Here is a 27197-nt window from a genome sequence, read left to right as displayed (position 1 = left end):
GAGGCTCCAGGAAAGGCCAGGTCCTCTCAGGTGATGCTACCTTTGATGTCCTCCCTTTGCAGAAACATGCCCTGCTCTGTGGGGGAAGAGGAGTGGACCACCGCTCCGGTCCCCCAGACCATCATGGACCTCTTCCAAAATGGGAACTGGACGATGGAGAACCCCTCACCCACCTGCCAGTGTAGCAGTGACAAAATCAAGAAGATGCTGCCGGTGTGTCCCCTGGGGGCAGGGGGGCTGCCTCCTCCACAGGTGAGTCGCTCTCCGTGTGACTGAGCAGATGGCAGTGCAGGCGGGCTGGGAGCTTCTGCTGGGGAGGAAGGAATGGCTGAGCTATCCTGTCAGGGGGTTGTCTTTCAGTCTTGAGCTTAATTCTTATCGGAGAGAATAGCATGTGGGTTTTGAGGGGAAGGGACTTGGTCCGCAAGTTCCTATACCTTAGTGTAACTTGTTTCTCTATTTTGAAAAGTCAGCCTGGCTTACTTACTTGTTTGAGTTAAAACCAGATCTCAGCACTCTGGATCCATGGGCTGTGGAAGGCACAGTCTGGTTTCTCCCACTGAGGTAATGTGACACAGCATCTTGTGACTGACCCGGCTCCATCCCTGCTTGTGCCACAGATGAGCTGGTGACCTCAGACAGGCCGCTCAGCCCCTGGGCCTGTTTCCTCACCTCTGAATTAGGGAGGCAGGCCCATGAGACTTCTGTGGGTCTTAAAACTCTGACATTCTCTGAGACTGTGAGTGTGGGGAGCAGTTCTGAGCCTTTTTCTGAGAACAGTTTTAGGAAGAGGCTTGCTTGTGGGCTCCCTCTGTTGCTTTATCAGCATCTAGGTTGCAGGGTGAGGACAAGCAATTGTAAATGGGTGTGAAAACTTAAGTCCTGGTTACTTCTCTTTAAAATAACAGTGTATCTAACAAATAATACGTTGTATGTTAATAATAAATAAATAAATAAAATAATGGTGTATCTATTTATCAATATAATTCTAATGAACCAAAGAAGTCTCCGGGCGTAGTCAGTGATACTGCTCCCTGAGAGCCTCGGTGACTGTAACGAGTCATGTTCCACTGTCTATTGTTGAGTAGCTCAGAATAATTTCCTGGGGAACATCTTGGCTTGGCATAAGTGAACGGCCAATGGTGAGGGCAGAATGGACTAGGCCTCGGTGTTTGGCTGATGGCAGTGCCTGGATCCTGTGGGCAGGGTCTGGTCGCACTGTGATCCATGATCAAGAAACATGTGCCATTGTAGTCCTTGATTTTTTTTTTTTTCTTTCCTGTTTCAATTGTGGTCCATAAAGACATTTGTGCTTGTTTTTTCTATGATGACAGAGAAAACAGAACACTGCAGACATCCTTCAGAACCTGACGGGAAGAAACATTTCAGATTATTTGGTGAAGACCTATGTGCAGATCATAGCCAAAAGGTCATTATTTACTAAATTTGGCCCTTTTTTCAGTCCTGAATAGGGGAATTAAATGTTTAAAAATAGTTTAGTGCTGGGGAAAAATATCAAATTTTGGCCTGATGTTGGCTTTTGGAAGTTTAGGATAGTCTTCCAACCTAGAACAGATAAATTTTTTGAAGTTTTAATTGTCAGCATCAAGGTAAGGCTGCCTATATCATTGTACAGCTGTGCAAGAGAAAAATTCTGGAGAGCAGATGTACAGTATTGTGATTATAGTTAGCAATACCAGATTATAAACTCCAAAGTTGTGAAGAAACTAAATTTTAAATATGTTTACCACAACAAAAGGGATGATGATTTTAGGAAATGATGGAGGTACCATGGTTATCATATTATAATATCTAAATATGTCTTATCAGACTGTTATACACCTTAAACTTATACCGTGTTCTATGTCAGTTATAGGTCAGTAAAAAAGTAAATCTGGATTCAAATTTGAATTCTGTTACTCACCATCTGCTTTACCAGGAGCAGCCAGTTGTCCTTGAAAAGTCTTTATTTGTAGAGTATGTGATATTCTTATTATTTTGTGGTTGCTCTTATTATTTTGTTGTGTAAACTGAATGACATTGATATGTATAAAGTGCCTCTCATGAATGGAATGTGTGGTAATGTGGATGATACGTGGCATTATGAAGTGAGCCCTGGGCCAGCTCAGTGGCCTAACATGGCTGTGGAGGTTTGGAACAGCCCTGAAGTTTCTGAGGCTATCAAGGCACAGTGTTGAATACTTACTTAATGCCCAGGAAATGTTTGTTCTGGTCTCCTTTTGGTTTGTTGGGCTTCTCTGTTAGGTGTTCTCAGTGACTTTAAATGACAGGGATATGCTTAAAGAAAGAGGCATAACATTTCCATGTCTTCCATAGTTGATGTATTACCTTGAATTCAGTAAGTTTTGGGGCACCTGGCTGGTTCAGTTGGTAGAGAAGGTGACTCTTTTTTTTTTTTTTTTTTTTAAAGATTTTATTTATTTGACAGAGAGAGAGAGATCACAAGTAGGCAGAGCAACAGGCAGAGAGAGAAGGGGGAGCAGGCTCCCCACCTAGCAGAGAGCCCAATGTGGGGCTCAGTCCCAGGACCCAGAGATCATGACCTGAGCCAAAGGCAGAGGCTTAACCCACTGAGCCACCCAGGTGCCCCGAGAATGTGACTCTTGATCTCAGAGTAATGAGTTTAAGCCTCACATTGGGCATGGAGCCTCCTTCAAAAGAATTAAAAAAAAAAAAAAACAAAAAAAAACAACTTTTAGTTCAGTCACATCTTTGTCTGTAAGGTGGTTTTTGAAGTGGTTTAATCCAAAGCATGATTTTCATATAAATAATAAGGTTTTAAGATGGGGAGAAGGAAAGACATAGTGACTGGGGTGGATGTCCTTCTATGCGTACCGCCCCTGCCCAAGACTGATCACAGGATTCTTTCTATCCTGGCTTGTCTCCTTAGGTAGATAGTAACTTCTTTTGTATCATCAGGAATACAGGAATATGATCAGTGTTTCTTTGAACTGATTTTTGATTTCTTTTTCTTTGGCTTCTGCAGTTTAAAGAACAAGATCTGGGTGAATGAGTTTAGGTAAGTTGATCTCTTTCTGTGCTAGCTTGTATTTTGTCTGGACTCCTGTAGTTCAGAAGGATGACTTTGATCCTGGTATCTCGGGTCCCAGCAAGTTGGGGTGTGGGAATTGTTTTGCCCTTGGTGTTTCTACTCAGTGCTCAGCTGCTGCTTTAGATGCCCTTGAAACATTTGGCATTCTGATCCCCATGAGGAGATTCAGTGGTTTCTTGATGGTCTCTAGGGATTTAGCAGGGAAGCACGGTGTTGGGAGGGAAATACCTTACTCTATTTACACTCCCCCTGCTTCCCTCCTTCCCCCGCCCAAATCAGATTCCCAATGGGCCCTGGGGACTCCGGAACAATTTCTCAGGCCTTTAGAATGAGACCAAGAAGGTCTTGGATGAAATAAGAGGCATCAGAGCTATTTATTTTCACAGTATTTGAAATTCTCTCTCTTTCTTGGTTTTGAAGGAACAGGTGGCACTAGGGAAGAAAGGCAGGAACAACCCTTGAAGCCAGTTTGTCCTTCTAGAGAATGAGATGCCTTATATGGCTGCCTCAAAACTTAGCTCTGTCACTGTTGCCCACCTTCCCTCTTTTCCTTTTTCCCAGGGGCCAACACCCATAGAACTCTGCACACAGCAGATACAGACTGGGGCCCCTAAAGTGCCTTCATGCTAGGAAAGGCCCATGGCCTGTCTGTAAGCCTCCCTAGGCTACTCTGGTCACTGTCCTCCCCTAACTCCCCATCTCCTTGCCTTGACACTCAGAGACCCATGTGAAAGGGCAGGCTGGGGCCACTGGGGGAGGAGGCGGGGAGGGGAAGGAGGAGCATCTATGAGATGAAAGACACCTCACTCTGTGTGTAATCCCAGAGCAGCTCGTTCCCCCTTGGGCAGTAACCCTAAGAGTCAAGAGATTGCCAGAAGACATCAGAGGAGGCCAAGATGAAGCTTTCTCCAAGTCTAACTTTGGTCTTGCTTCAAATAAACATTCACCTCCATGATGCATACACTCATTCATGTGATGTCTGCTGCTGAATGATACTGTGTATGGCTCTGTCTTCTAATGTCAGGTTGTCCTTTTAGGTATGGAGGGTTTTCCCTGGGTGCCAGTAATTCTCATTCACTTCCTTCAAGTCAAGAAGTTAATAATGCCATCAAGCAAGTGAAGAAGCACTTGAAGCTGGCCAAGGTAGGTATCCGTCCTAGGACGTGTCAGAAAGATGGGCCCAGAGTTGCCACTAAGTGGGAGTAGTTGGCAGGTACATCTAATCACCTTGCCACTTACTGTTCTTAGGACTGAATACAAAGCCATTATTGGCATCTACTGATCTTGCACCAGCCAAGACTGAGCTACTCAGTATATATTTAATATCCGAAAATATAGATAAAAAAAATTCAGAGGTTTAAAAGCTCTCATTATAACTTCCTTTATGAATTTAGCTAGTAGGTAAATAAACTGGGCTTCGAACATACTTACCTGAAACAATCACTGGTTACAAAGGAAATGAATCATTTCCTTTACACTGGTGGCAGGACTTCGTAGGCTCTCATTTCATTTCTCAGTGTGTTGAGTTTCCTGTTTTCTAAATGAGAACGAGGGCTCTGCGGGCCTGGATTCCAGGATCATGGTATCCATAATAGTCCCAGAGTCTGTGTCTCCGGTTTTGAGGCCCAGATCCCATGTGTCCGACATATCTGCCCACTGGGCATAGTTCTGGGTCTTTAGAGGACCCCTGGGGAACACTTCGAAGGATGCTCCCCACCCAGTTAGGCAAGACCTTTGCCCCTGGCAACTTGGAGTCCCAGGGTGTCCCTGTGATTCTTTCAAAACTTGTGGTTTATGGCAACACCAATGCTTTAGATTTCCGGTCACTTGTTTCTCGGGCGCCCGTCCTGCTGTGGTTTCCTGTCTTGCTCGGCTGAACAAGGGAGTAATGACGTTGCCCTTCACAGGGTTGTCCTGTTGCCCTTCCCTTATGAACCATCCCAACTGAGGCAGGTTTCTCTTGTTCACAGGACAGTTCTGCAGATCGATTTCTCAGCAGCCTGGGGAGGTTCATGACAGGACTGGACACGAAAAATAATGTCAAGGTGAGGCCCTGTGTTCTGGTAGCTTCTTGACGAACAATAGTACTTAAGTACTTTCAGCTTCTAATGTTGATAGGCATATTCAGGACAGAAAAGAGCGGGCTACTAATTTTACCATGGAGCCCAGACAGTATGGTGATAAGGAGAATTGGCTTTCCAACAGATGTACCAACTGAACCGCTATGACCTTGACCAAGTTAGCTAGCCTGTTTAAGCCTCGGTTTCCTAATCCAAGAAACAGAGGCAGGAGTCATGTCTTAAAGCTGTGGTAAGGATTGAGTGAGTTGAAGATCAGAAGTAGTGCAGTGGCTATTACCTCTTTGCCATTTTCTCTGACCCTAATGTTTTATCTTGGTGTATGGAATTCCAAAAATGTCTTGCATGTTCACCGACCTCCAGGAGCAGGATTTGGAAGCATTACTTTGTACCTGGTGTGTTATATTTCAGGTGTGGTTCAACAACAAGGGCTGGCATGCCATCAGCTCTTTCTTGAATGTCATCAACAATGCCATTCTCCGGGCCAACCTGCAGAAGGGCGAGAACCCCAGCCAGTATGGGATTACGGCCTTCAACCACCCCCTGAATCTCACCAAGCAGCAGCTCTCGGAAGTGGCTCTGTAAGCATGGCTGTATCTAACTGGGTGGGGCGAGGAGAGGAGAGGCTGTTGGTGGGACCACCATGTTGGGGAGGGAAGTATGGAGCTGCTTGTAGAGTACCAGCTGAGGATACAGTTACATTATGAATTCAGGTTCTGGGCAGAAAATGATCACTTTATGAATCGGCCAGCAGGGATTAAACTGCAGAAGATCAAGGATTTTGATGGATAAAAACCATTACATGTAGTGAATTTATATAAAGTGAAATTGTCGGTAAAATCCTAAAATAATTTAACTCATCATTAACACAGTGTTTAAGAGAAAACCAGTTCTTTTAGTTTTGAAACCACTGTTTGTAAACTTGGTGAAACATGGTTTTATCAGCTTGTCCTTTTAATTCCTGAATTAAAAGCTTGTGTGTGTTTGTGTGTTTGTTTGTGTGTGTGTGTGTGTGTGTGTGAGAGAGAGAGAGAGAGAGAGAGAGAGAGAGAAAGAGAAGTTTAAAGCCAGTATGATACAGTTTAAAGTGCGTAACCTTTGGAATCATAGACATCTGTGTTTGACTCTGGTTTTTATATTTCTAGATGTATGGTGTTAAATGAGGCAATTCATGTAAATTGCCAAGTCCAGCACTCAGCACATTGTTGATGTTCAGCACATGTTAGATTCTTTCCTGTGTACAGAGAGTGGCACAGCTATTTCTGCTTAACTCATGTAGAATACCAATATATACCACTAGGATCTTTATACCAAGTTTATATAAAATTAATGCATATAAAAATAGTTTATGTTATACCCTGTTTAATGGACTTATAACTATTCTTCTTTAATAGAATCTGATAGAATTTTTGCTGTATGTTAGATAGATATGCTACACACTATTGTTTTCAAATTTATTTATAGCCAAAAATTATTTGAATAGTTTCACCCTAATACTTTTGCTTTTTTCCTTTTTCAGGGTACACTAGTCCTATATTCTATATGTGTGAACATTTACAACTTAATGCTCTTCAGGGTCAAGAACAGAAGGCCAAAGTGAATGCCATTTGGCCATTCTTAGATTTCCCTTAATAATTTCATTATGGCAATGGATTCTTTTTTACTTCATTGAAATTAGTTTTGCATTTTAATTATTAGGTTTTTTTTTTTAAATTGAAAATAATCATCTTTAACGCTGAGTAAAATACATTTGGTCAGTTGATTTTTCCCTCTGGGCTGTGCCTCACATCTCCAATATCTGTGTATGTGTGTTTGCGTGCAAGCGTGCGTGTGTTCACACGTGTGTGTGTGTGGGCGTGTGCGCAGTTGCATGCGTGTATCTTGCTTGCTTGAGTTCTCAGCTGCATCGGTGGCCCCTCATATCGTCATTGTCTTTCTTTTTCAGGATGACCACATCAGTGGATGTCCTTGTGTCCATCTGTGTCATCTTTGCAATGTCCTTCGTCCCAGCCAGCTTTGTTGTGTTCCTAATCCAAGAGCGAGTCAGCAAAGCAAAGCACCTGCAGTTCATCAGTGGAGTGAAGCCTGTCATCTATTGGCTCTCTAATTTCGTGTGGGATATGGTAAGAACCTCTGTCTGCTGCTGTTTTATAAATCATTAGGGCTGTGGATTGGATGAAAGGGTCCTGGGCTTTTCTAAAAGTGTTTTAGGTAGTCAAAAGGAATGAAAAAGGAAAAGGCAGAAGTAGTTGTATGTACACTCATGACACTAAACATGACCTCAAATACAGATCTGATCTCACACCACAGGAAAAAAAATCTGTTTACACTGCAATGAGTACCACCACCATCACTACCACCAATTTCTTAAGTGACCACTTTTCAAAGTAACGTCGAGCTGGAAGATGTTTAGTCAAAACCCAATGCCTCTACCTTGTCTGGTAGGTTTTCACCTCCAGAAGCCGGGTGTTCTTTGCCCTAGTAGGAAATCCGTCTTTCCTTTTTGAAAACTCTATACATTTTACCCAGAGGCTTATCCATCCATTCCAAATATGTTTTTGAGCCAGCTCTAATAGATTGCTTCTGTTCAGACCAATATGGAAGACTTCAAAGAATTCTGTAGTTCTGATTTTTGTAAAGTGGAGTTGAAATATATCTATCTCCCTTGACTTCTATTAATTGTAAGCCACACAGAACATATTTAATCCTTCTCCCACTGCACAGCCCCTTGGGTATTTGAAGACAACTTTCATTTAAGCTAAGTCTTTCCCACGTAAGATGATATATGAGAACACACTTTGTAATCTCCAAAGCACTGTACAAACGCAAGTGATGATGGTGAGGATGATGTCTTTGCTGATTATACCAAGTCTCTCAGACTTGTCAACCTTGTGATATGTTGCCTTTCTGTGGCCATGTTCCACACTGTTAATGTTCCTCTCAAAAAGCCAAGCCCAGAAGTAACCTTGTGTTCAGGCTGTGCCCTGTGTTCCAAGCCTGGAGTTGATCTTTATCCCATACTGTCATTACTCAGCCCATGGTTTTGCATGCAGAAGGAGGACTGTCTTGTTAGCAACTTGGTAGTGAACTGAAATTTCCATTTCACAGAATGATTGGTGAATGGGGTCTCTTTCCCTCTACACTAATCCAGTTGACTTTTTGAACATAAACTTTACATTTATCCGTGTTACACTGCATCTTCTTTCATATCCATTTGCTTTTGTTTTTGTCTTGCCCCAGTAATTACTTCATCCCATAAACACATACTGAGTGCTCATGATGTATCTGACTGTGGCAGGGGATTCAGAGATGAAAGATCAAGTCTGTGGACTCAGAGACCTCACTTAGCTGTCTGTGTGTTAGCTGTCACTTCCTGCTTTCAAGACTCTGAAATTTGCTAAAAGCAGGTCTTCATCTGAGTTACTAATAAACACGTGGGGAAGGATAGGACTGAGGCAGAGCCCTGTAGTCTGAAGCTCAAATTCTTCAAACAGCCAACAAGCTGCCTTTCACCTCCCTGCCTGTGCTTTGCCCTGCTAGCTATGAATTCTCTCAATTGTCCTGTAGTCACGTCTTTATATCTGCATTGTAAGGCTTGATACACTGTCAGGACAGACTTGAAAATTTTTCTCATGTGATGAAACAATTCTGGCATTCATGTTATGAGGTAAGCGCTTACAAATAGATTACATGTGAGACCGAACTTGGGCAGACGCTAATATAGCATTAATGATGAAACACACAATCATCTTCAGGAAGAATAATGGAAGCTTATTTGCTGCCTGTGAAATTGTAATTACTCTGACTGGGAAGCCATCGTTCACTAAGTTTACTGAGCGTGACACCTAGGCTTAGCTGTTGGAAAGACAGAAAGGGCATGCAGTTTATAAAATCAGCCAAGGGTAAAATGCTTGTCAAAATGTATTATTGTCCAGTATTTTGATGAATAGTTTATGTGGCTTCATTAATTCAAAGTTATTCTCTGCTATGTTTATCTGCCCTTTCTTGTCCTATGATGGTGAAGACTTGAGGTATATTGTGTCTCTGACTTAGGGGTGAACTTGATTTCCTTGTTTCACTTTCAGTGCAACTATGTGGTCCCTGCCACGCTGGTCATTATCATCTTCATCTGCTTCCAGCAGAAGTCCTATGTGTCCTCTACCAACCTGCCTGTGCTAGCGCTTCTACTTCTGCTGTACGGGTAAGGCCCCCCGGAGGGCTGGAAGGCATGTGGTGCCCAGAGTCAAAGGGAAGGCACGGGACACCCAGTGGACATTTGTCTCTGTGCCTCACCAGGTGGTCGATCACACCTCTCATGTACCCAGCCTCCTTCGTGTTCAAGATCCCCAGCACAGCCTACGTGGTCCTCACCAGCGTGAACCTCTTCATTGGGATCAACGGCAGTGTGGCCACTTTTGTGCTGGAGCTCTTTACCAACAATGTGAGTCCTGCAGAAGGGGCACCTCCTGCAGGGATGGGCGTCTCTGTGAGCCTGAGGACCGAACTGAGTCATGATCTTAATGCCACGGGTCTGTGCTGCGGACACCATGGACCTCTTTGTCCTTTTTCAGATTTCTTTGCTTTCTGGGTTTGCATAGCACCTCTTTCTCCTCCTTTTCCTTATATTTCCTTATATTCCTTATATTCTCTGACTGATCAAACCCTTTGGTTTCCTTTGGTTTCTTTTGTACTCCTTCCTGTCTCAGTGCTGCTCTTCGCAATATTTGGTGCTCTGCCATCTTTGCTTTCCCCTTTAGATGCTATCTCTATGTGATGCCATTCACCTTTACCAACTTTCCTCTCTGGGTCTTATGTTGTTATCTCCCAGATCTTTGCCTTTGACCCTGTTCCCTCTATCTCTAGTCTCACATTTTCACTTGCCTAGCAGGAGGCTCCATCTCGGTTATTTCTGGTTCCCCGGGACTTGACCTGTCCTCTTCATCTTCTCCCTCAGGACCTAGTATTTCTCTTGCCATTCCTGTCACAGTGGGTGGCATTACCATCCACCTGGTCACCCTGGCTGGCAACGGTATGGGCATCGTATGTGTTTCGCTTTTCTTACCGGCCCACATTCAACTGTTTACCTTGTCAGTTCTTCCAGTTACAAATCTCTTTAAGGGTCTCTGCCTGTTTTCATTGTCTTTGTCCAGACACCTTAACTTGGAATGCCAGGCCTTCAGAGCTGTATAGTCCTTCCTGGTCATATCCCGCCACACCCCTTCCCAAGGCTCTGTAACTTCACCTGAGCTGGTTGTTCCTTAAACCCCCTATACTCCTGTAGGTCTGACTTCCTTTATCTCTCTAAGCCCTCAAGACTATGCCCAACTATGAAGCTTTCTTTTCCTGCCCTATGGGAGGTGCTTCTCTGTTCCCAGTGCTCCCAAAGCCCCCCCTTCATGCCTGCAGTACAGCACCTATCCAGTGATGTACTCATTTCCGCAGTGTAGAGACTGTTTATTAACCTTTGCCTCCCCTGGGCCCTAGCACAAGGCCTCCAGCCCACAGCAACTTAATTGTGGGATATTTGGCCACTGGCTTGGTGTATACAAGAAGAATTTTTAAAATGCCGACAAAATCCTGAAGCTGAAATATTGACCCAGATATGAGCAATTTGCTTTTGAAATGTTAAGCCAATATTTTATTATGGATTTGCTTCTGATTTAACATAACCGTGTTTCTAAATGTTGCTCATATTTCTCCATATTCATAGCATTACTCCAAATCTTCTAAAGGGGAAATTCTATTATGTTATATGTCATCAACTGTGGCTGCTGCTCTTTATTGCTGTCTGAATTCAAAGGTTCATTTTGACCCCAGGGAATCATATTTTTCATCTCTCCCATAATTCAGACCTTGATATATTTTTAGCCTAAACCATAAATAACATTCAGTTTCTGTCTTATATTTTTTTTTTTAGAAGCTGAATAACATCAATGATATCCTGAAGTCTGTATTCTTGATTTTCCCACATTTTTGCCTGGGACGGGGGCTTATTGACATGGTGAAAAACCAGGCAATGGCCGATGCTTTGGAAAGGTTTGGTGAGTGACAGCAGTGACTCGAGATGGCAGTTTTTGTGAGCCTAGGTACTCTGGACTTTGGTGTGGAAAGAGGCTGGGGAATGGGCATAGGACTTCCCACCACTGAGAAAAGGTTCATGAAAATGAACCTGGATGTGGCATGGGTCTTTTCATACAACATTCATCTGTGCCTCAGAGAGCATTGAGAAAGGTGAGAGGGGAGTTTTAGAGGTAAGGAAAAAATACTGGTTTTATTCTGAATCCAGTGCGTAATGCCACTGGTTGCCTTTCTTAGTTACCGGAAAAGTCAGAGCACAGTCTGAGAGTTGGATACAGGCCAGAGGATCAGTAGGAAGGGTGCAAACTTTGGCTATGACTATGAGGAAGATCATGGGCCTGAAGATGTGGCCATCTATTACCTTTTACACAGTCTATAAAAAGGTAATTTACTGCAGCTCTTTCTGTCTTTAGAGTCTTTAAAAATATTTCTCCTGTAGTCATATTACTATTCTTTATCCACTGGCTCATATAGCTAGATGGGCCATGTTATTTAATGGGCATAGGAGAGGGACTTTTTTTTTTTTTTTCCATCTAGCAGGTGCAAAGGAGATGTATACGGAATGTAAGGAATATTCCCATAAAGCCAGGTGATTTCATAGGTTCACTAGGTTATATTATATGCTACTTTCTGAAAGGGACGTCTTTTTAGAGTACTCTCTAATCTTCCTTTAGTGAAATTTACAGTGTGCAAAAATACCCTAGAAGTTACCCCAGATCGTTGCCTTTTTAAAAAGGATTTTCGGCATGTCTCATTTTAAAAAGAAACATAAGATATGAAATTATAGATCTAATACAGTTGGTTCTGAACTTGTGACTGATAATGGGTCACAGTGTATTTTCCCAAAACCTTACCCTAAAAAAAATCAGACATGGAAAGTAGTCACTCCTATAATTTCCCCCCTTGTCATAGGCAATAATCATTGGTGTTCCGAGGAACAGAGGTGAATTTGAGCCTGAATTTGAGGAAGGGCCCAGGGTCTTTGGTGCCTCCATTCTAATTGGATCTCTGCATTGTGTCTACCAGGGGAGAACCGTTTTGTTTCGCCACTGTCCTGGGACTTAGTGGGACGAAACCTCTTTGCCATGGCCGTGGAAGGGGTGGTGTTCTTCCTCATCACTGTTCTCATCCAGTATAGATTCTTCATCAGGCCCAGGTATGCTTTTTCTCAGAACTCATGGAGTATCTGGTTGAGGGTCACAGAGGAACACAGGGAAACACTGATCAGTGGTGGTCGCATTGCATTGAACTCAAGATGATCCAAATGATTTTCCTGACATGGGCATTCTCTAGCCCACAGCACTTGCTGATCCTCAAAACTGTGGAGAATAGATTTAAAGGACTTTCTTAGAAATTGGATCCTTGTCTTGAGAAATACCTTGAAAGATTGATTTTTTCTTAAAATGTTTTCCTCAAGACCTGTAAATGCCAAGCTTCCTCCTTTGAATGATGAGGATGAAGATGTGAAGCGGGAAAGACAGAGAATTCTTGATGGTGGAGGACAGAATGATATCTTGGAGATCAAGGAGCTGACGAAGGTGAGACAGTGAGTACAGGCTGTAACAACTCGTCTTTAGTCTTTCTCAGCTTTGTGTGTTGGAGATGAGCATTTTTCTGATTTGATTAATGAAAAGAGCATACTTCCAAAAATATATGCATCTAGACCAAGTTTCTATCAAATTAATTTTGTTTAAAATACACCGAAGGGACTTCTTCATTAAAGAAATCCTGAGAATACTTCTGTAATGGGAAATCTGGTTCTCAAGTGTATTTGTTTTTCACATTTACATTTATGTGTTTATTAAAACATACTAAAATTGTATATCCAGTCAAAGGTGAGGTGAGAAGAATAAATGATTGATTTTTGAGTATCATGGTCTAAAAAACTGATATGTCTGTTACTCAGGAGGAGGGTTTGTTTTCAGCCCACTCTAGGTGCCAGGATCCCAGTAGTTCACTTTTTTATAATATGTACAATATTTGTAGTGTTTAGATTCTAAATTTTGACCCTGTAGAATTTTTTTTTTTCTTTTTAATGTAGGCTCCATGCCCAGTGCAGGGCTTGAACTCACAACCCTGAGATCAAGATCTGAGCTGAGATCAAGGGTTGGATGCTTATCCAGCCATCCAGGTGTCCCTAGAATTTAATTTTTATAATACCTACAATATCAAATGAATGAAAAATTATGTAAATATTGATGACCAATATGTCTCTTAAAAAGGTTGATATTAGATTAAAAATGAAAAGTGTGTAAACCTGGCGATTCACAGACCTGTACCCCTGGGGCTAATAATACTTGTATGTTTATAAAAAAATTTAAAAAAGAAAAGAAATTTATTTTTATTTTAAGCTCTCGAGTCATTTAGAAGCTGGCTGCCACAGAGACAGACCATGGCTCTTAGCATATCAGATATGTGACTTAATTTTATTGATGAGACTTACCTCATCGTGGGATTATAAATCAGTCTTCCACAGTTGCTTGGGATAGTTGTGGTTCGCTATGGCTCTTGAATTTTTGCATTTTGTTGGTTGCAGATATATAGAAGAAAGAGGAAGCCTGCTGTTGACAGGATTTGTGTTGGCATTCCTCCTGGCGAGGTAAAAGCACTGTCTACACTCTACTTGTCCCTGTTAATTCAGATTATCGACCCAATCAAATGACAACATCTATAAGGGTTTGAAAGTAGTTTTTAAAGCCTTCTCTATTTATGTCTATGTGGAGCAATCAGTCATTGAGAAGATGGGGACTGCATATGTCAAAAAGCAACAATTTTGGATAACCTCAGTCAATTTAAGAAAAGAATGCACATCCAAAATGTGTCTTTGTGATCCATTCAAGATGATGATGAAATTCAAATAGATTTTTTTTAAATACTTTTTTTTCTTTTCTTGTTCATGTTTGTGTTCTTTTATGCCCTTTAGACAAATTAGATGGTGAAAGGTGACTGCTTAGCTTTCATTACTGTTTTTTACACATTAACTTTGGCTTCACCCTGACAACTCCAATAATATTTACAAATATGCTCAATATGTCTCGTTATAAAATGTTTAAATATCAATGGAAGTTCTTAAAACTCCCCAAAATTTGACTCTTCATTGATACTTAAGAATGTTTTAGAATCATGTTATGTCAAAACTAAGCTGAGGAGACTATTATATAAGGGTCATTTATATTCAGATTTGCAGTTGTTTGCTTAAACAGCTTACCCAATCTTTTTCAGTGCTTTGGACTTCTGGGAGTTAATGGGGCTGGGAAATCATCAACTTTCAAGATGTTGACTGGAGATACCACTGTTACCAGAGGAGATGCTTTCCTTAACAAAAATAGGTGAGAAAAGACATGGACTGTATTTTGCCACAAAGACTCTTTTTCTTATTTTTATTTAAAGACATTTTTATTTTTCTGATTATAACAGTACTATATAGCTTATAAAAAGGTTGAGATCTATAAAGGGTAAAGACAAAAATAAAAATCACCCATAATCCCACTATCTAGAGAGAACTACTATTTACATTTTTTTCTCCCAGGCTCCCTCTATTTTTTTCTAACAGCTTTATTTAGTATAATTTTACATAGCATATAGTTCACTTATCTTAAGAATACAGTTGCTTGGGGCGCCTTGGAGGCTTAGTCATTAAACATCTGCCTTCAACCCTGGTCATGATCCCAGGGTCTTGGGATTGAGCCCCACATCGGTCTCCCTCCTTCTCCCTCTCCTGCTCCCCACCACTTGTGTTCCTCTCTTGCTGTGTCTCTCTCTGTCAAATAAATAAACAAAAGCTTTTAAAAAAGATATAATTTCTAGTGATTTCTAGTTGATTTACAAGGCTGTGCACTCATCACCACAATCGAGTTTTAGAACATTCCCATCACCCCCAAACTCTCTCTTTTACACATATAAATGTTTTTTAAAATTGAGATCATACTGTATCTAGATTTTTGAAATTAGTTTATTATTAATGAGTCTAATATGGGTATTTCTCAATGGGTTACATGTTCTAAGATGTAGGCTTTACATTGCTACATAAACCCCCCTATGTATATTTATCTGCAGTTTGTTTAATCAATTCCTTATTGCTGGACATTTATTAGTTTCTGTTTTTGACTATGTAACTATGCCCTTTACATATGTACATATATGTCCATATATGTACATATGTAAAGGGAAAATTCCTATAAGGTAAAAGGGTGTATATTTGCCAAATTGCCTTCCCTAAAGGGTGTGTCAGTTATTGAGGTTGCAATAGGCCATTATCTGAGAATGCACAGGTCACTAAGCAATCTGATCTTTAGGGGTGCACCTCCACTTTAGGGACCTATTAGGCAATGTTGCCCTTGTGTACTCTAAATATGTGGGGCTTTATGGGCTTTCTATATGAAGAGGTGGTACAAGACCATGGCTTTGGAACTTTTCTGACCATGACCCAAAGTAGCAAATACATTTACCTCTCAACCTAGTAAATACACAAAATCACATAAACGGGCATATCTTTAAAGAAAAAAATCTGATTATGACCCACTAAATTTATTTTGTCACCCGCTAATGGGTGATGGCTCACAATTTAGAAATTGCAGATAGGGGGCTACTAGCCAGTAACATTTGAAAAGAATGAGGGACTTAATGTACTCATGGGTCCCCCCACTTTTGTCTCTTATCAGTTTTTTCACTAGCAGGGTAAAGAAGGTTTAAGAGAACCAATGCTGAAATAGCAGGCCTAAGACTGTGCATCTGCTTCTCCAGGCTCGTTCCTTCTACCAGGCTCCTGGGGTATAAAGCAGTGGGAGCAGTAACTGGCTCAAACTAAGGTTTATCCCAGTGACCAGTTGTAAGAGGCTGGCTTGGGCAGTGTTGCTGTGTGGGCCAGGCACAGTGTCTGTGGGCATTTCAGTCATAATTCTGGAAAAGGCTAGACTTCGGAGTGTAAAACAGATAGGCAAAGGGGAATGAATACTGCTAACAGGCCAAACAAAGGCCAAACGCTGTCCAAAGGTGGCTGGTAAGTGCAGCCATCAGATTGGATGGGACACTGAACTTCTCCCACATCAAGGATTCTTAACCTGAGATTGGCTTCATAGAGTGCAAAAGCTGCTTCAACCAATATATTTAAAGCTGTGTCTGTAGATATATTTTTTGGTCACCAGATTTTTAGAGAGCCTGTGATAAAAAACAAAAACAAAACAAAAATCCCCAAAACAAACCCCTTAAAAACCAGGAGGGTGCCTGGGCTGGGTAAATAGTGGGGCCAGGCCATCTGGACCATGTTGTGGCCAATGTATGGGCAGCAAACAGCAGAGGGAGGAAGGTCACACCCAGATTTGCTGGGCCTCCTCTGGGTCTGCAGGGCCATGAGGGAGACTTGGGAGTAACAGAGTACTTGGTCCGTATGACTGGATCACAGGGTCAAGTCTGGGATGGAGACTTAGTGTTAAAGCCCCAAGATTGTGTGAGTGAGGTTGTCGGTAGAGAGAGTGCAGCAGTTGGGATGGACTTGGGAATCTTGAAATGGGACTGAGCCTGCAGACTGAGGTGTTGGGAGAGCCAGGTACAAGCAGTAGGTGGGCCAGAGGCGGGAACCCTGACTGCCAGGAGGGGCTGGTCTCTGGGGACAGAAAGATGGTTCCTTCAAGCTACAGCAAGTGTGCTCACTGGTTATTTTTGTCACGTGCAAGTACACTTTTTAGGAACATGAGACAAGACTGTCCAATCAGTCTCTCTCTAAATGCTTAAAACCTGACCAGTTTTTCATTTGCAGTATCTTGTCAGACATCCATGAAGTCCATCAGAACATGGGCTATTGCCCTCAGTTCGATGCCATCACGGAGCTACTGACTGGAAGAGAGCACGTGGAGTTCTTTGCCCTCTTGAGAGGAGTCCCAGAGAAAGAAGTTGGCAAGGTACCGTGGGCACCAGAAGCCAGCCTGCCCCCTTCGCAGGCTGATCGTATGCCTTATGGTTTTGGCCTTCACAAATGACCGTTGGCTTCAGGCTCTTTTTACACATGGGTGCAGCAATATGAGATGCTGGCTCCTCGCACCTAATTTGCGAGGTGGGAATCCGTAGCGGAGGGCAGGGGTAAGTGGACAGACACATGCTGCAGAGCAGAGGGGAAGTGCTGTGCCCACCCCCACGAGTTCTTTCCCTTTGCTTTTTGGCTCCTTGGCACTTGCTATTATAGAATCTACTCAGTGAGAAGAATTTTCCTAGTTCTGCTCTATAAAGAATCATCTGCAAGTGTAAGAAAACATGATAAACAAACCAGACAAAAGTCAAGGTGTGTTTTATTACTCCAGGTTGGTGAATGGGCAATTCGGAAACTGGGCCTCATCAAGTATGGCGAAAAGTATGCTGGTAACTATAGCGGAGGCAACAAGCGCAAGCTCTCCACAGCTATGGCTCTGATCGGCGGGCCCCCTGTAGTGTTTCTGGTGAGTGTGACTGAGTGGAGAACTCTTGTGTGGGCCTGAATGGAAAACATCACTTTTCTGAAGTCTTGTATGTCCAGGGATATTGCCGGACTGGCTTGGCTAATGGCAAGCCATCCTTCCTCTGACCGGGAGCAGCAGAGCCACCTTAGAAAACCAGAGGGAAGTTCTTTTGTTCTTCTCCTTGATACATGTTGGGGTGGCTTTGCCATGCCCTCTGATGCTCCAGAGAAGAGAAGCTCTAGGGCCCTTGTTTGTCTGGTGTTGGGGAACCCTGGCTCGCGTGGCTGTCTTGGATATGTGATTTGAACTTTCTCTGGATCATTCTTTCAGACCATCTGTGTGTTCATCTCCTGAAGATGGAGATTGTGGACACAGCTTCAAGATCCCCAGGGTGGCAGCTGGGTTATAGTCCTAACAGATAGATAGATGGAAAACAGAAGATTAAACTGGACAGGAGCCCCTTGGCCCTTTTTCTTCTGCTTTGAAGTTATTACAGGAAAAAGTCTTGGATTAAGCCTTTAATGTTATCTGTACCGTTTGGATCTGCAATTTGTTTCTCTAAGACTAGCAAGTATAATATAACAGGCTAAGCTATAATGAGCTAGAATAAAAAAAGAAAAGTAATTTTACCCAAACCTTCTATGGACTTCAATAGAGATTTCAGACAAAAAGAATTTTTAGTGTATATTTGTCAGTCACAAAAAGATGATTGAAACTAAATAGCTTTTTCCTTTCCCTTTCTATTCATTTGGAGAAATTTAATTTAAAAAAAATTTGAGTTTCCTACTTCCTACATATTGGTAAGAGTGAACTGGTTACAAACGAGTACGCAGTTTATTCTTGTATGCGAGGTCTGATTTTTTGGTCTATCAAGAAATAACTAGAATGGTAAGTTGGAATTTAGGCTATTTTAAAGATGCTTCTGCATTTAAAAAGAAATCTGTCTTTGTGTTTTCAGCAAGTAATAGGGCTTATTTTATTCTAATTACAGGATGAACCTACCACAGGCATGGACCCCAAAGCCCGGCGATTCTTGTGGAATTGTGCTCTAAGTATTGTTAAGGAAGGCAGATCAGTAGTGCTTACATCTCACAGGTCAGTAGTGAAGACTGGGCTTGGTATCTGTGTTGTGTATATTTATGTTTTTCCAAGTAGTAATGTGATCATTGTATAAAAATTACAAAATGTGGAAAGGCAAAGAGAAAATATGGTAATCACCTGAAATTGCATCACGAGGACATAAACATTGCTGTCATCGGGCTATGTATCTTTGCAGTTTTCTCATGCGAATCTGTACACACACACACACACACACACACACACACACACACACCCCAGACATGTGTGTATATTTACAGGCAAAAACGCAAGCTTTGTAGTCTGTTCTTTTTCACTTCATATTTTGTGTACATTCAGATGTAGACAGTATTCCAATAGGAAATACCCTAGTTTATTTAACTGTCCTCTTTTTGTAGACATTTGGACTGTTTCCAACTTTTTTTTTTTTTTTACAAGTATAAACAGCATGGCAGTAAACAGTATCGTCCCTACATCTTCATGTATTTGTAATAGGAGGCAATTATGCCCTAGGATGCTGGAAATCTATCTCTTTGAAATTCCAGATGTCACATGGTGTTCGGATGGTTAGAGCAGCATCTTTCTAAAATAAAAATCTCTGTTTTCCCACAGTATGGAAGAATGTGAAGCTCTTTGCACTAGGATGGCAATTATGGTCAATGGGAGGTTCAGGTGTCTTGGCAGCGTTCAACATCTGAAAAATAGGTAACAAAGATGGTATCTTTGGGATAACCCCTACTGAGGACACTTGTGTTTATTCTTTTTGTGAGTATATAAATGGTGGCTCTAAAAATAAAGGGAAATAAACTGAACAAAATGGTATAGCGGAAAGAATAAGGGCTTTGAAGTCAGAGCTGCATTTGAATTCTCTTTACCTTCTCCTGGTGTGGGCCCTTGGACAGATTGCTTAACTTTTCTGAGAGTCTGTGTCGGAGGAATATCTGCTTTCTGGCTTTGCTAAACAAATGAAATGGGGAATTTTACATACGTCAGTGTGGTCACAGCATAGGCTTTGGGGTCAAACACAAACGAGTCTACACCCTGGCCCTACCACTTAGGAGCTCTGTACCATGGGCAAGCGACTAGCTCCGTGGGCTTCAGTTTCTCTGTAACATCTGTCGGACTTCACATGTCCAGGTGAGGAATCAGTGAAATCATGTGTCTGAGGCACTCGGCATGACACGTCACATAGACTAGATAATCAGTAAATGGTAACCAGTTCCTTCTCTTAGATACTTATTTCTGGGTAAAACTTTTGGGAGCTTCCTTTTTCATAGCACCAGTTGGGTAGGGTTACATACTATTTTGAGAAGTTTCCTGAGGATCTTCCATCGGTTTTTCTTTTTTTTTTTCTGCTTTCAGGTTTGGCGATGGTTATACAATAGTGGTACGAATAGCAGGGTCCAACCCTGACCTAAAGCCTGTCCAGGAGTTCTTTGGACTTGCCTTTCCGGGAAGCGTCCTCAAAGAGAAACACAGGAACATGCTACAGTACCAGCTTCCATCTTCACTTTCTTCTCTGGCCAGGATATTCAGCATTCTCTCCCAGAGCAAAAAGAGACTCCACATAGAAGACTACTCTGTTTCTCAGACAACACTTGACCAAGTAAGCTTTGAATGTCTGAAACAGATGGCCTTTTCAGGGTGGAGATTCCTGATCCCTGTCCCCCACTCCTACTATGGGTCCTAGAGCAGATCTGACTGAGCTTGAATCTGATTTACCATGACTCTTGCTTTTTACTAAACCACCCTGAAGGTGTAAAGGAAGATGATTCTATTTACTTTCGAGGGTTATTGTGAGAATAGGTTGTAATAATAATCACAGTAACTATCATTTTCTGAGTACCTACCATGGGCCAGACATTTTGCCAGGTGTCTTATCCCATTTAAATTAGATAACATCAAGTACTAATCAGATTCTGGAACTTAGTAGCTACTTGGTAAATGTTAGTTTTTTGTCTCTCTTCCCTTTTAATCAGGCCTCTCTGAATCACAATAGATGATCAAGTAATTGGTGATTTGAGGGGCAATAGGGAAACTCAGTTTTCAAATGGTTAATGTGTTTTTCCAGTGTCCCCTCTTCCTCACACATAGTGTCCTACTTAATCTACTTATGCGATCTTGTATTCTCCTACGTGACTTAAGCTCCACATGGTGAAAAATGCAACCAGAATAAAGGAGGAGCAAGGAGAGAGCTATTTATAAAGGCCACCCTTTCTTTTGACAGGTGTTTGTGAACTTCGCCAAGGACCAAAGTGATGATGACCACTTAAAGGACTTGTCATTACACAAAAACCAGACAGTAGTCGATGTTGCGGTTCTCACATCTTTTCTCCAGGATGAGAAAGTGAAAGAAAGTTATGTATGAAGAATACTGTTCATACAGGGAGACTAAAAGAAAGGAGGAACTAGCCCTTCCTTTGCACCACGTCAAGCGTTCCAAAAGCAAGAGCTGGACGTTTTTGTGGGAAGAAGTAAACTGGATACTGTACTGATACTATTCAATGCAATGCAATTCAATGCAACGAAAACAAAATTCCATTACAGGGGCAGTGCCTTTGTAGCCTATGTCTCGTATGGCTCTCAAGTGAAAAAGACTTGAATTTAGTTTATTACCTTATACCTATGTGAAACTCTAGTATGGAACCCAGCGGACAGATGGGTTTGAAACCACACTTTTTTTTTTCCTTTGTAGTCTCACTGGGGTTGCAACAATAATTAATCAAGTAATCATGGCCAGTGATTATTTATCAAGGTCAAAAGGCATATACATCTTCATTCAGTAAGCCGTGCCATGCCAGGACACTGGTTTCCCAGCAACACATCCATTGCTGGCAATGAGTGTGCCAGAATTACTAGTGCCAAGTTGCTCAGAAAGCCTGAAGGACCGTGGTGTGTCATTTACACTTTTGCAAAAGCTGTTCTGCTTTAGAGTCCATCAGCATCATTATCAGGTGACAAAATGGTGCCCTGGATAGGGAAAGTCCTGCTTTGTTTCCCTCTTTGATGAGCTACTCTGGTGTGGCCATAACGTGCAAGTGTAGGTGGCTCAAGACAAGTGAGACTTGGTTCCATTTTTAGGTTGTCCCGTGCTTGGAGCCATGGGTCTCCAGGACCATTTTTCTGGGACTCTTTAAATATACTAAGATCCTGGTGAGCATTAAAGAGCTGGCAAACCGTTGAGGCTGCAGGCTGCTGAGGCCAAGTCATGGGATTGAAGACGTGGCTTGTTCAAACCTAGGGAGGCCTGTGTCCATTTATCCTGGTTGTCTGCTAACACGGTACATTGCATCTCAAGATCTTCCTGTCTGACATGAGTGTAGTATTATTTCTGGCTTTTTAAATTAATCTAGACTATGAAAGGACAGAGTCGTATTTTAACAAAATTCTTTGTACTTTTGATGTTGTTTGGAATCTTACGGTCTGTCAGTGACATGTGAATCCTTGGAATGGCCTCTCTGTAGAACCCCGTGGTGCAGAGGAGTAAGGCTGTACTGCCTCACTGGCTTTATTTCTCATGGAAGCCTGCATGTGGGTCCTCTGACTAGTGCCTGGTGACCAGAAAACAATGTGGCGGTCAAGATCACATGACAACATTATATTTGAGTTTTTTTTAAGATCATTTAAAATACTCTTAATCTTGGTTTGTTAATCAAGTATTTTTTGAGTGTATGTTTTAGCTGAACTGACTATGTATGGGTGGATTGGGTGGGGAGAAATTAAGTCTCAGTAGATGTTCTGTGCCATGTTATTCAGCTAACAGGTTTACAAATAGAGGTTGTTTTGTTGTTGTGGTTGTGGGATCCCAGTGAAAGAATACTGGGCAGTTTTTTTGTTTTTAATAGCAACAGTGCAAAAGCCAAAAAAGTTTGTCATAAGGGTTACAAGACTAAACAATGAATACTTTCACAAAAAAGATCACGAACTGCAAAACTTGTTGAATAACACAACTTGTGCTTATGGGTATTTTTGGTACTGTCAAATAATTGGCTTTGAAGATCTTAGGTACCCCATGCTGACAATCTCAAATTTTTCATCTCTTCAGTCCTAAGTTTCTCATGAAAAAAATAACAACGGCAAATGCCCTCACGTGAAATATATTTGACTTTTCTGGCCCAGTCTTATTTTTTTTAGTCAACAAACACTTTAAGAAGTGTTACTTTACTAATGCTTAATGTGATCTGCTTTGAGACAACAAAAATATGTGGGGAGTACTACTGGGTGAAATTCAAGCCATCTTTCAATATCATTATTAATTTCTTTTTCTAAAATTTAAATATTAACTCTAAAGGTATTAAGATTTCAGATCTATTTCAAATCTGTATTTTTTAAAATTTATAGAATGTTACCACATAACTTGTTTGGAAAAAAATGACTTAGAAATTAATGCCAATATCTTCTAAAATGATAAACAAGTAATGAAGGCCCATTTCCAGTAACTATTGGCATGATGAGGTCATATTTTGTGCTATCTTTAATGATATAAAATTCATAGAGTAATTTAGTTTTTCCTTATTTAATATTTTTCAAAATCAAACTTTTGTTAGTTTTCCCATTTTACTAGAATCATATTCTAATTCTCTATCTTATTAAATCAGTGAGCAGCTCCTGGCTTTAATTACTCTAACTTCAAGGCCATATTTTAAAAAATCAAAAGACACTGTGAACTGTTTTGGAAAACAAAAAACAATTCAATATAGATTTACAAGGATGTCTTCTGAAGCTAGAAACAATCTGTAGCTACACACTGACTTCACACTGTTACCTTTTAGACTATCCAAATAATCGTCTTTTACATTTTCCTGTGTAAACCTAATTCTAGTACAAATTTCTACCAACTCTCTACTCAAGTAAAATTTCTATATATTCCCTGTGGAAATGTAAGTATGCGAGTTTCCAAAATTCTCAAAAAAGAAAATGTTCAGAGGTTGCCACTTTTGCTTCTTTTGGACACCTTGGAAACTCCATTAACAACTGTGAATATGAAAATACAAAAGAAAACAATCACAAAGCCCTTTATACATAAACATCCAGCACAGCTCATTCTTAAATAACAGCCAAACCTCAGACTACTGTATTTCCATATCTGTACTGAAAGCATGTGCATTGTGGCGATGAAATGCTGCACATCTTTCAGTCACTGTATAGTAATCATTGACGAAAGGGATTTGTCTGTTTTCTTCTCGTGGTTGTATATATCAGGTAAATTTTTTTCCAAAGAGCCATGTGTCATATATAATATTGAACCACTTTGATACTGAGATATTAATTTGTACCCTTGTTACTATTTACTAGTAATAATAAAGTACTATAGTAATATAGCTCTAATTCTCTTCAAAGTTGTTGCATCCCTTTTATAGAATGTTTCTATTTCCATAAGGATTAAGTATTCTTTCTTCTTATACCCTAGGATGAAGCTATGTTTTTGTGCTTTTTCTTTATCATTGGCTCTTCATTCCAAGCACTTTATGCTGTCTCTAATGGGATCTATTTTTGCACTGGAATATCTGAGAATTGCAAAACTAGACAAAAGTTTCACAATAGATTTCTAAGTTAAATAATTTTCATTAAAAGGAAAAAAAGAAAAAAAAATTTTGTATGTCAATAACTTTATATGAAGTATTAAAAAAAGGCATATTTCTATGTTGTAATGAGTCACGAAATAAAGCTGTGACAGTTCTGCTGGTCTATGCAAATTTATTTCCATGCATTCGCAGCACCACCTACTGTTAAAGCTCATAACTCCGTTAGAAAAGTAAGAAATTTCAGTCCACTTCTAGTGGGGAAGCTCTTTGACTTGAGTAGAAATTTTAGAAAAGGCTAAATGTCCTGTTTCTCACAAAAGAGAACTGAAGGGATTACTTGGAGACAAAGGGTGTTTACACTTTCATAATCAGTTAAGATAGTAAATAACAAGTTTAAGAGGTTGTTAGGTAAAATGTATTCGGCTTGATTTTGAAGCTATAGAGATCTCTGAAAATACTCTATAGCTAAGCCTGTTTAATAAAAACTTCACTGCTTTATTTGGTATTGAAACTACAAAGGCCGCCTTCAGATGTCTTTTGTTTGTTCAACTGAAAACACGGACAGAGTGTGGCAAGGGTATTGGCAGGGTGTGCTGGGCATGGTGGCCTGGGTGAGCTGGTAAAGTGGAAGAAGTAGAGAATTATCGGAGGTGCCTTCCCTTCCTCCTGTAAAAAGTGCTGGGCAATCAAAAGCCAGGGCTATGTGGGGCTGTGATGAGACTTGTGGATGTAATTTTTATAGCTCACTAGCAAAGTCTCAGGGAAGCTGTCTATCTCGGTACCTGAAGAACCTCCATCAAACACCCCCTCATAGGCAGCACATTAGAGTCACAGCTCTATGTGGGGCCTCCTCTAATGGCCAAGAGGACAGGTACTGAGTGAGTGGTCCTTTGGTAAGGCGTGCATGCCACTGCATGCGGAGGAAGGATCTCGGTTTGTGAGTGAGCCTTCTTGACCACTTGGAATCAGTGTCACAGCTGTGTCTTTCTCTCTTAAAGTTCACATTACAGCGACTTCAATGAAATGAAAGAAAACTGTGTTTCTTGGTGAAAAATGACAATCGAGAGAAGAAAGCTCCTGAAAGATGAAAAGGCAAGTAATTTAGATAACCGTGTAAGTCACCCATGAGTCTGGAGGAAAACCTTCTGTCTAGAGAAGAGCCTATATAAACATTGGTAGGTTCAAAAAACTCTTGAACCTTTGAAATGTTAATGCATGCATTAAGTACGAAAAACTAGAAGGGAAAAAAGCTACATTTTTTTAAAGTGTTTTACTGTGTTGTCAGGCACTTCATTTAATCCCCAATTAACTACCTGCTTTATGAGGTAAGCAGTACCATTTGATGTATGAGTAAATTGTGGCTCAGTGGATAAAGAAAGAATTTGTTTAAAGTTCAGCGGCTACTGGAGTGGCAGAGGGTTCTTTCTGAAGTTGAGTATCAGATACAATTGCCCTCATAAAATCTGCCTGGCATCATCATACAGTAATTTCACCAATATTTATTGAACTCTGTTGTGCGCCATATTTTCTAGGCTCTGGGATGCAGTGTTCAAGACTGAATTCCTGCTTTACTGAAGTTAAATTTCAGTGGAGAAGTCTTACCTGCATTCACAATGGATGTGTAGACAAATACATATAATACACTCAGACCACAGTAAATGCTAAGAAGAAAATGAGCTATGGTAATAAGTTAGTGATGGAGATGAGTCAGAAATGGTGCCTGAAGAGTGACATTTGAGCTCAGATCTGATCAAATAAGCAGGAGTCAACATTTGAAGGGGGTCAGAGAGAATGTTCCTGGAAGAAAGAATACCTGGTGCAAAAGCTCCAAGTGGGAAAAAGCTTGGCAGGTTGGGGAAGGAGGGAGAGGATCCCAATGTCTCAAGTGGTGGAAGGGGCAGAAACCAGAACCTATAGGGCCTCGCAGGCCATGTTAAGGTATCTGTATTTTACTGTTAGTGGCAATGAGGAACCACTGGAGAGTTTTAAACAAGGTAATGGTTTGATGTAATCACTTTCAGAAAGAATGCTGGCTGTGTGGGGAGAAGGGACAGTAAGGAGGCTAACAGATGTTGGTGGATTGAGCAAGGGTATAGCAGTAGACAAAGGGAGGAAGAGTATTGTTCAGGATCTATTTTAAAGACAAAGCCCACAGGAATTGCCGACAAGCACCATGTAGAGGTTGAGGGCAAGAGAGCTATCAAGGTGACTTCTAGTTTGTGGCCCAAACTAGGTAGATGGTTGTGCTAAAAGGGCCATTCATACAGCAGTCTGGTGCTCAGGAACAATGATGGGAAGGAAGATAAAAATGTGTAAGTCATCCCCACATGTATGGTATTTAAGCCTTTCGACTAAATGAGCTGATCTAGAGAGAACGAAGATAAGAGAACATTCCTGAGATCCTACCCACATCTGAAGAGACGCCAGCAAAGGAAAGAGAGGGTCTGGCCGGTGAGGAGGATTATCTGAGTATGACGCCATATACTGAAGCTCAGAATCAAGTGTTTCAGAAAGGCAAACGTGGTCAGTTGTGTCCAACACTGCTGAGAAGATTAGCAAGGTAAAGGCAGAGAAAATGACTGACTTTGGTAAGAGAGAGGTCCCTGGTGCCCTTGAGAAGAGTCCTTTCAGGAGACAAGGATCAGGTTGAGGGAAGAGTAAGAGGTAAAGACGGGGAATATACGTCAGTCTACTGAGAGCTCTGCTTTACTGTGAAGCAGGAAACATGCCACTAGCTGGATCACAAAGCTTTTATCTGGATTCTTGTCTGTCAATAGTGCAGGTTGCACCTGAACACCATCTCACTTTTCAATTTTTTTGTTATCTTTAACCCTTTAAACATTTCTTCTCTCCACAGTCTTCTGCTGTACTTTATTTTCCAAGTTTCCCTTAAGACAGCTAATTCATGATTTACTATTTTATACTTTTAGAAACACAA

The 27197-nt window shown here is 41.2% G+C and overlaps 1 protein-coding gene across 1 annotated transcript in view; it reads left to right on the top strand.

The window, feature by feature from the left end:
- Positions 1-24415, top strand: part of LOC111145612 (ATP binding cassette subfamily A member 1) — a 126092-nt gene extending 101677 nt beyond the window's left edge. Inside the window, exons 31-50 of the mRNA XM_022500621.1 lie at positions 63-252; positions 1335-1429; positions 3008-3040; positions 4111-4216; positions 5044-5118; positions 5563-5732; positions 7097-7274; positions 9237-9352; positions 9448-9592; positions 11069-11192; positions 12256-12385; positions 12647-12767; positions 13766-13828; positions 14452-14558; positions 16985-17126; positions 17523-17657; positions 18649-18752; positions 19347-19439; positions 20097-20340; positions 20962-24415. Coding sequence (XP_022356329.1) covers positions 63-252; positions 1335-1429; positions 3008-3040; positions 4111-4216; positions 5044-5118; positions 5563-5732; positions 7097-7274; positions 9237-9352; positions 9448-9592; positions 11069-11192; positions 12256-12385; positions 12647-12767; positions 13766-13828; positions 14452-14558; positions 16985-17126; positions 17523-17657; positions 18649-18752; positions 19347-19439; positions 20097-20340; positions 20962-21102 — 2512 coding nt within the window. The 3' untranslated portion in view covers positions 21103-24415. The remainder of the gene's footprint in view (positions 1-62; positions 253-1334; positions 1430-3007; positions 3041-4110; positions 4217-5043; positions 5119-5562; positions 5733-7096; positions 7275-9236; positions 9353-9447; positions 9593-11068; positions 11193-12255; positions 12386-12646; positions 12768-13765; positions 13829-14451; positions 14559-16984; positions 17127-17522; positions 17658-18648; positions 18753-19346; positions 19440-20096; positions 20341-20961) is intronic.
- Positions 24416-27197: the final 2782 nt, after the last annotated feature.

Source organism: Enhydra lutris, unplaced genomic scaffold, assembly GCF_002288905.1.
Source record: "Enhydra lutris kenyoni isolate GAN:26980312 unplaced genomic scaffold, ASM228890v2 scaffoldscaffold13, whole genome shotgun sequence".
Taxonomy (NCBI): domain Eukaryota; kingdom Metazoa; phylum Chordata; class Mammalia; order Carnivora; family Mustelidae; genus Enhydra; species Enhydra lutris.
The sequence above is the reverse complement of the archived record's forward strand: the minus strand, read 5'-3'. Positions and strand labels throughout refer to the sequence as shown.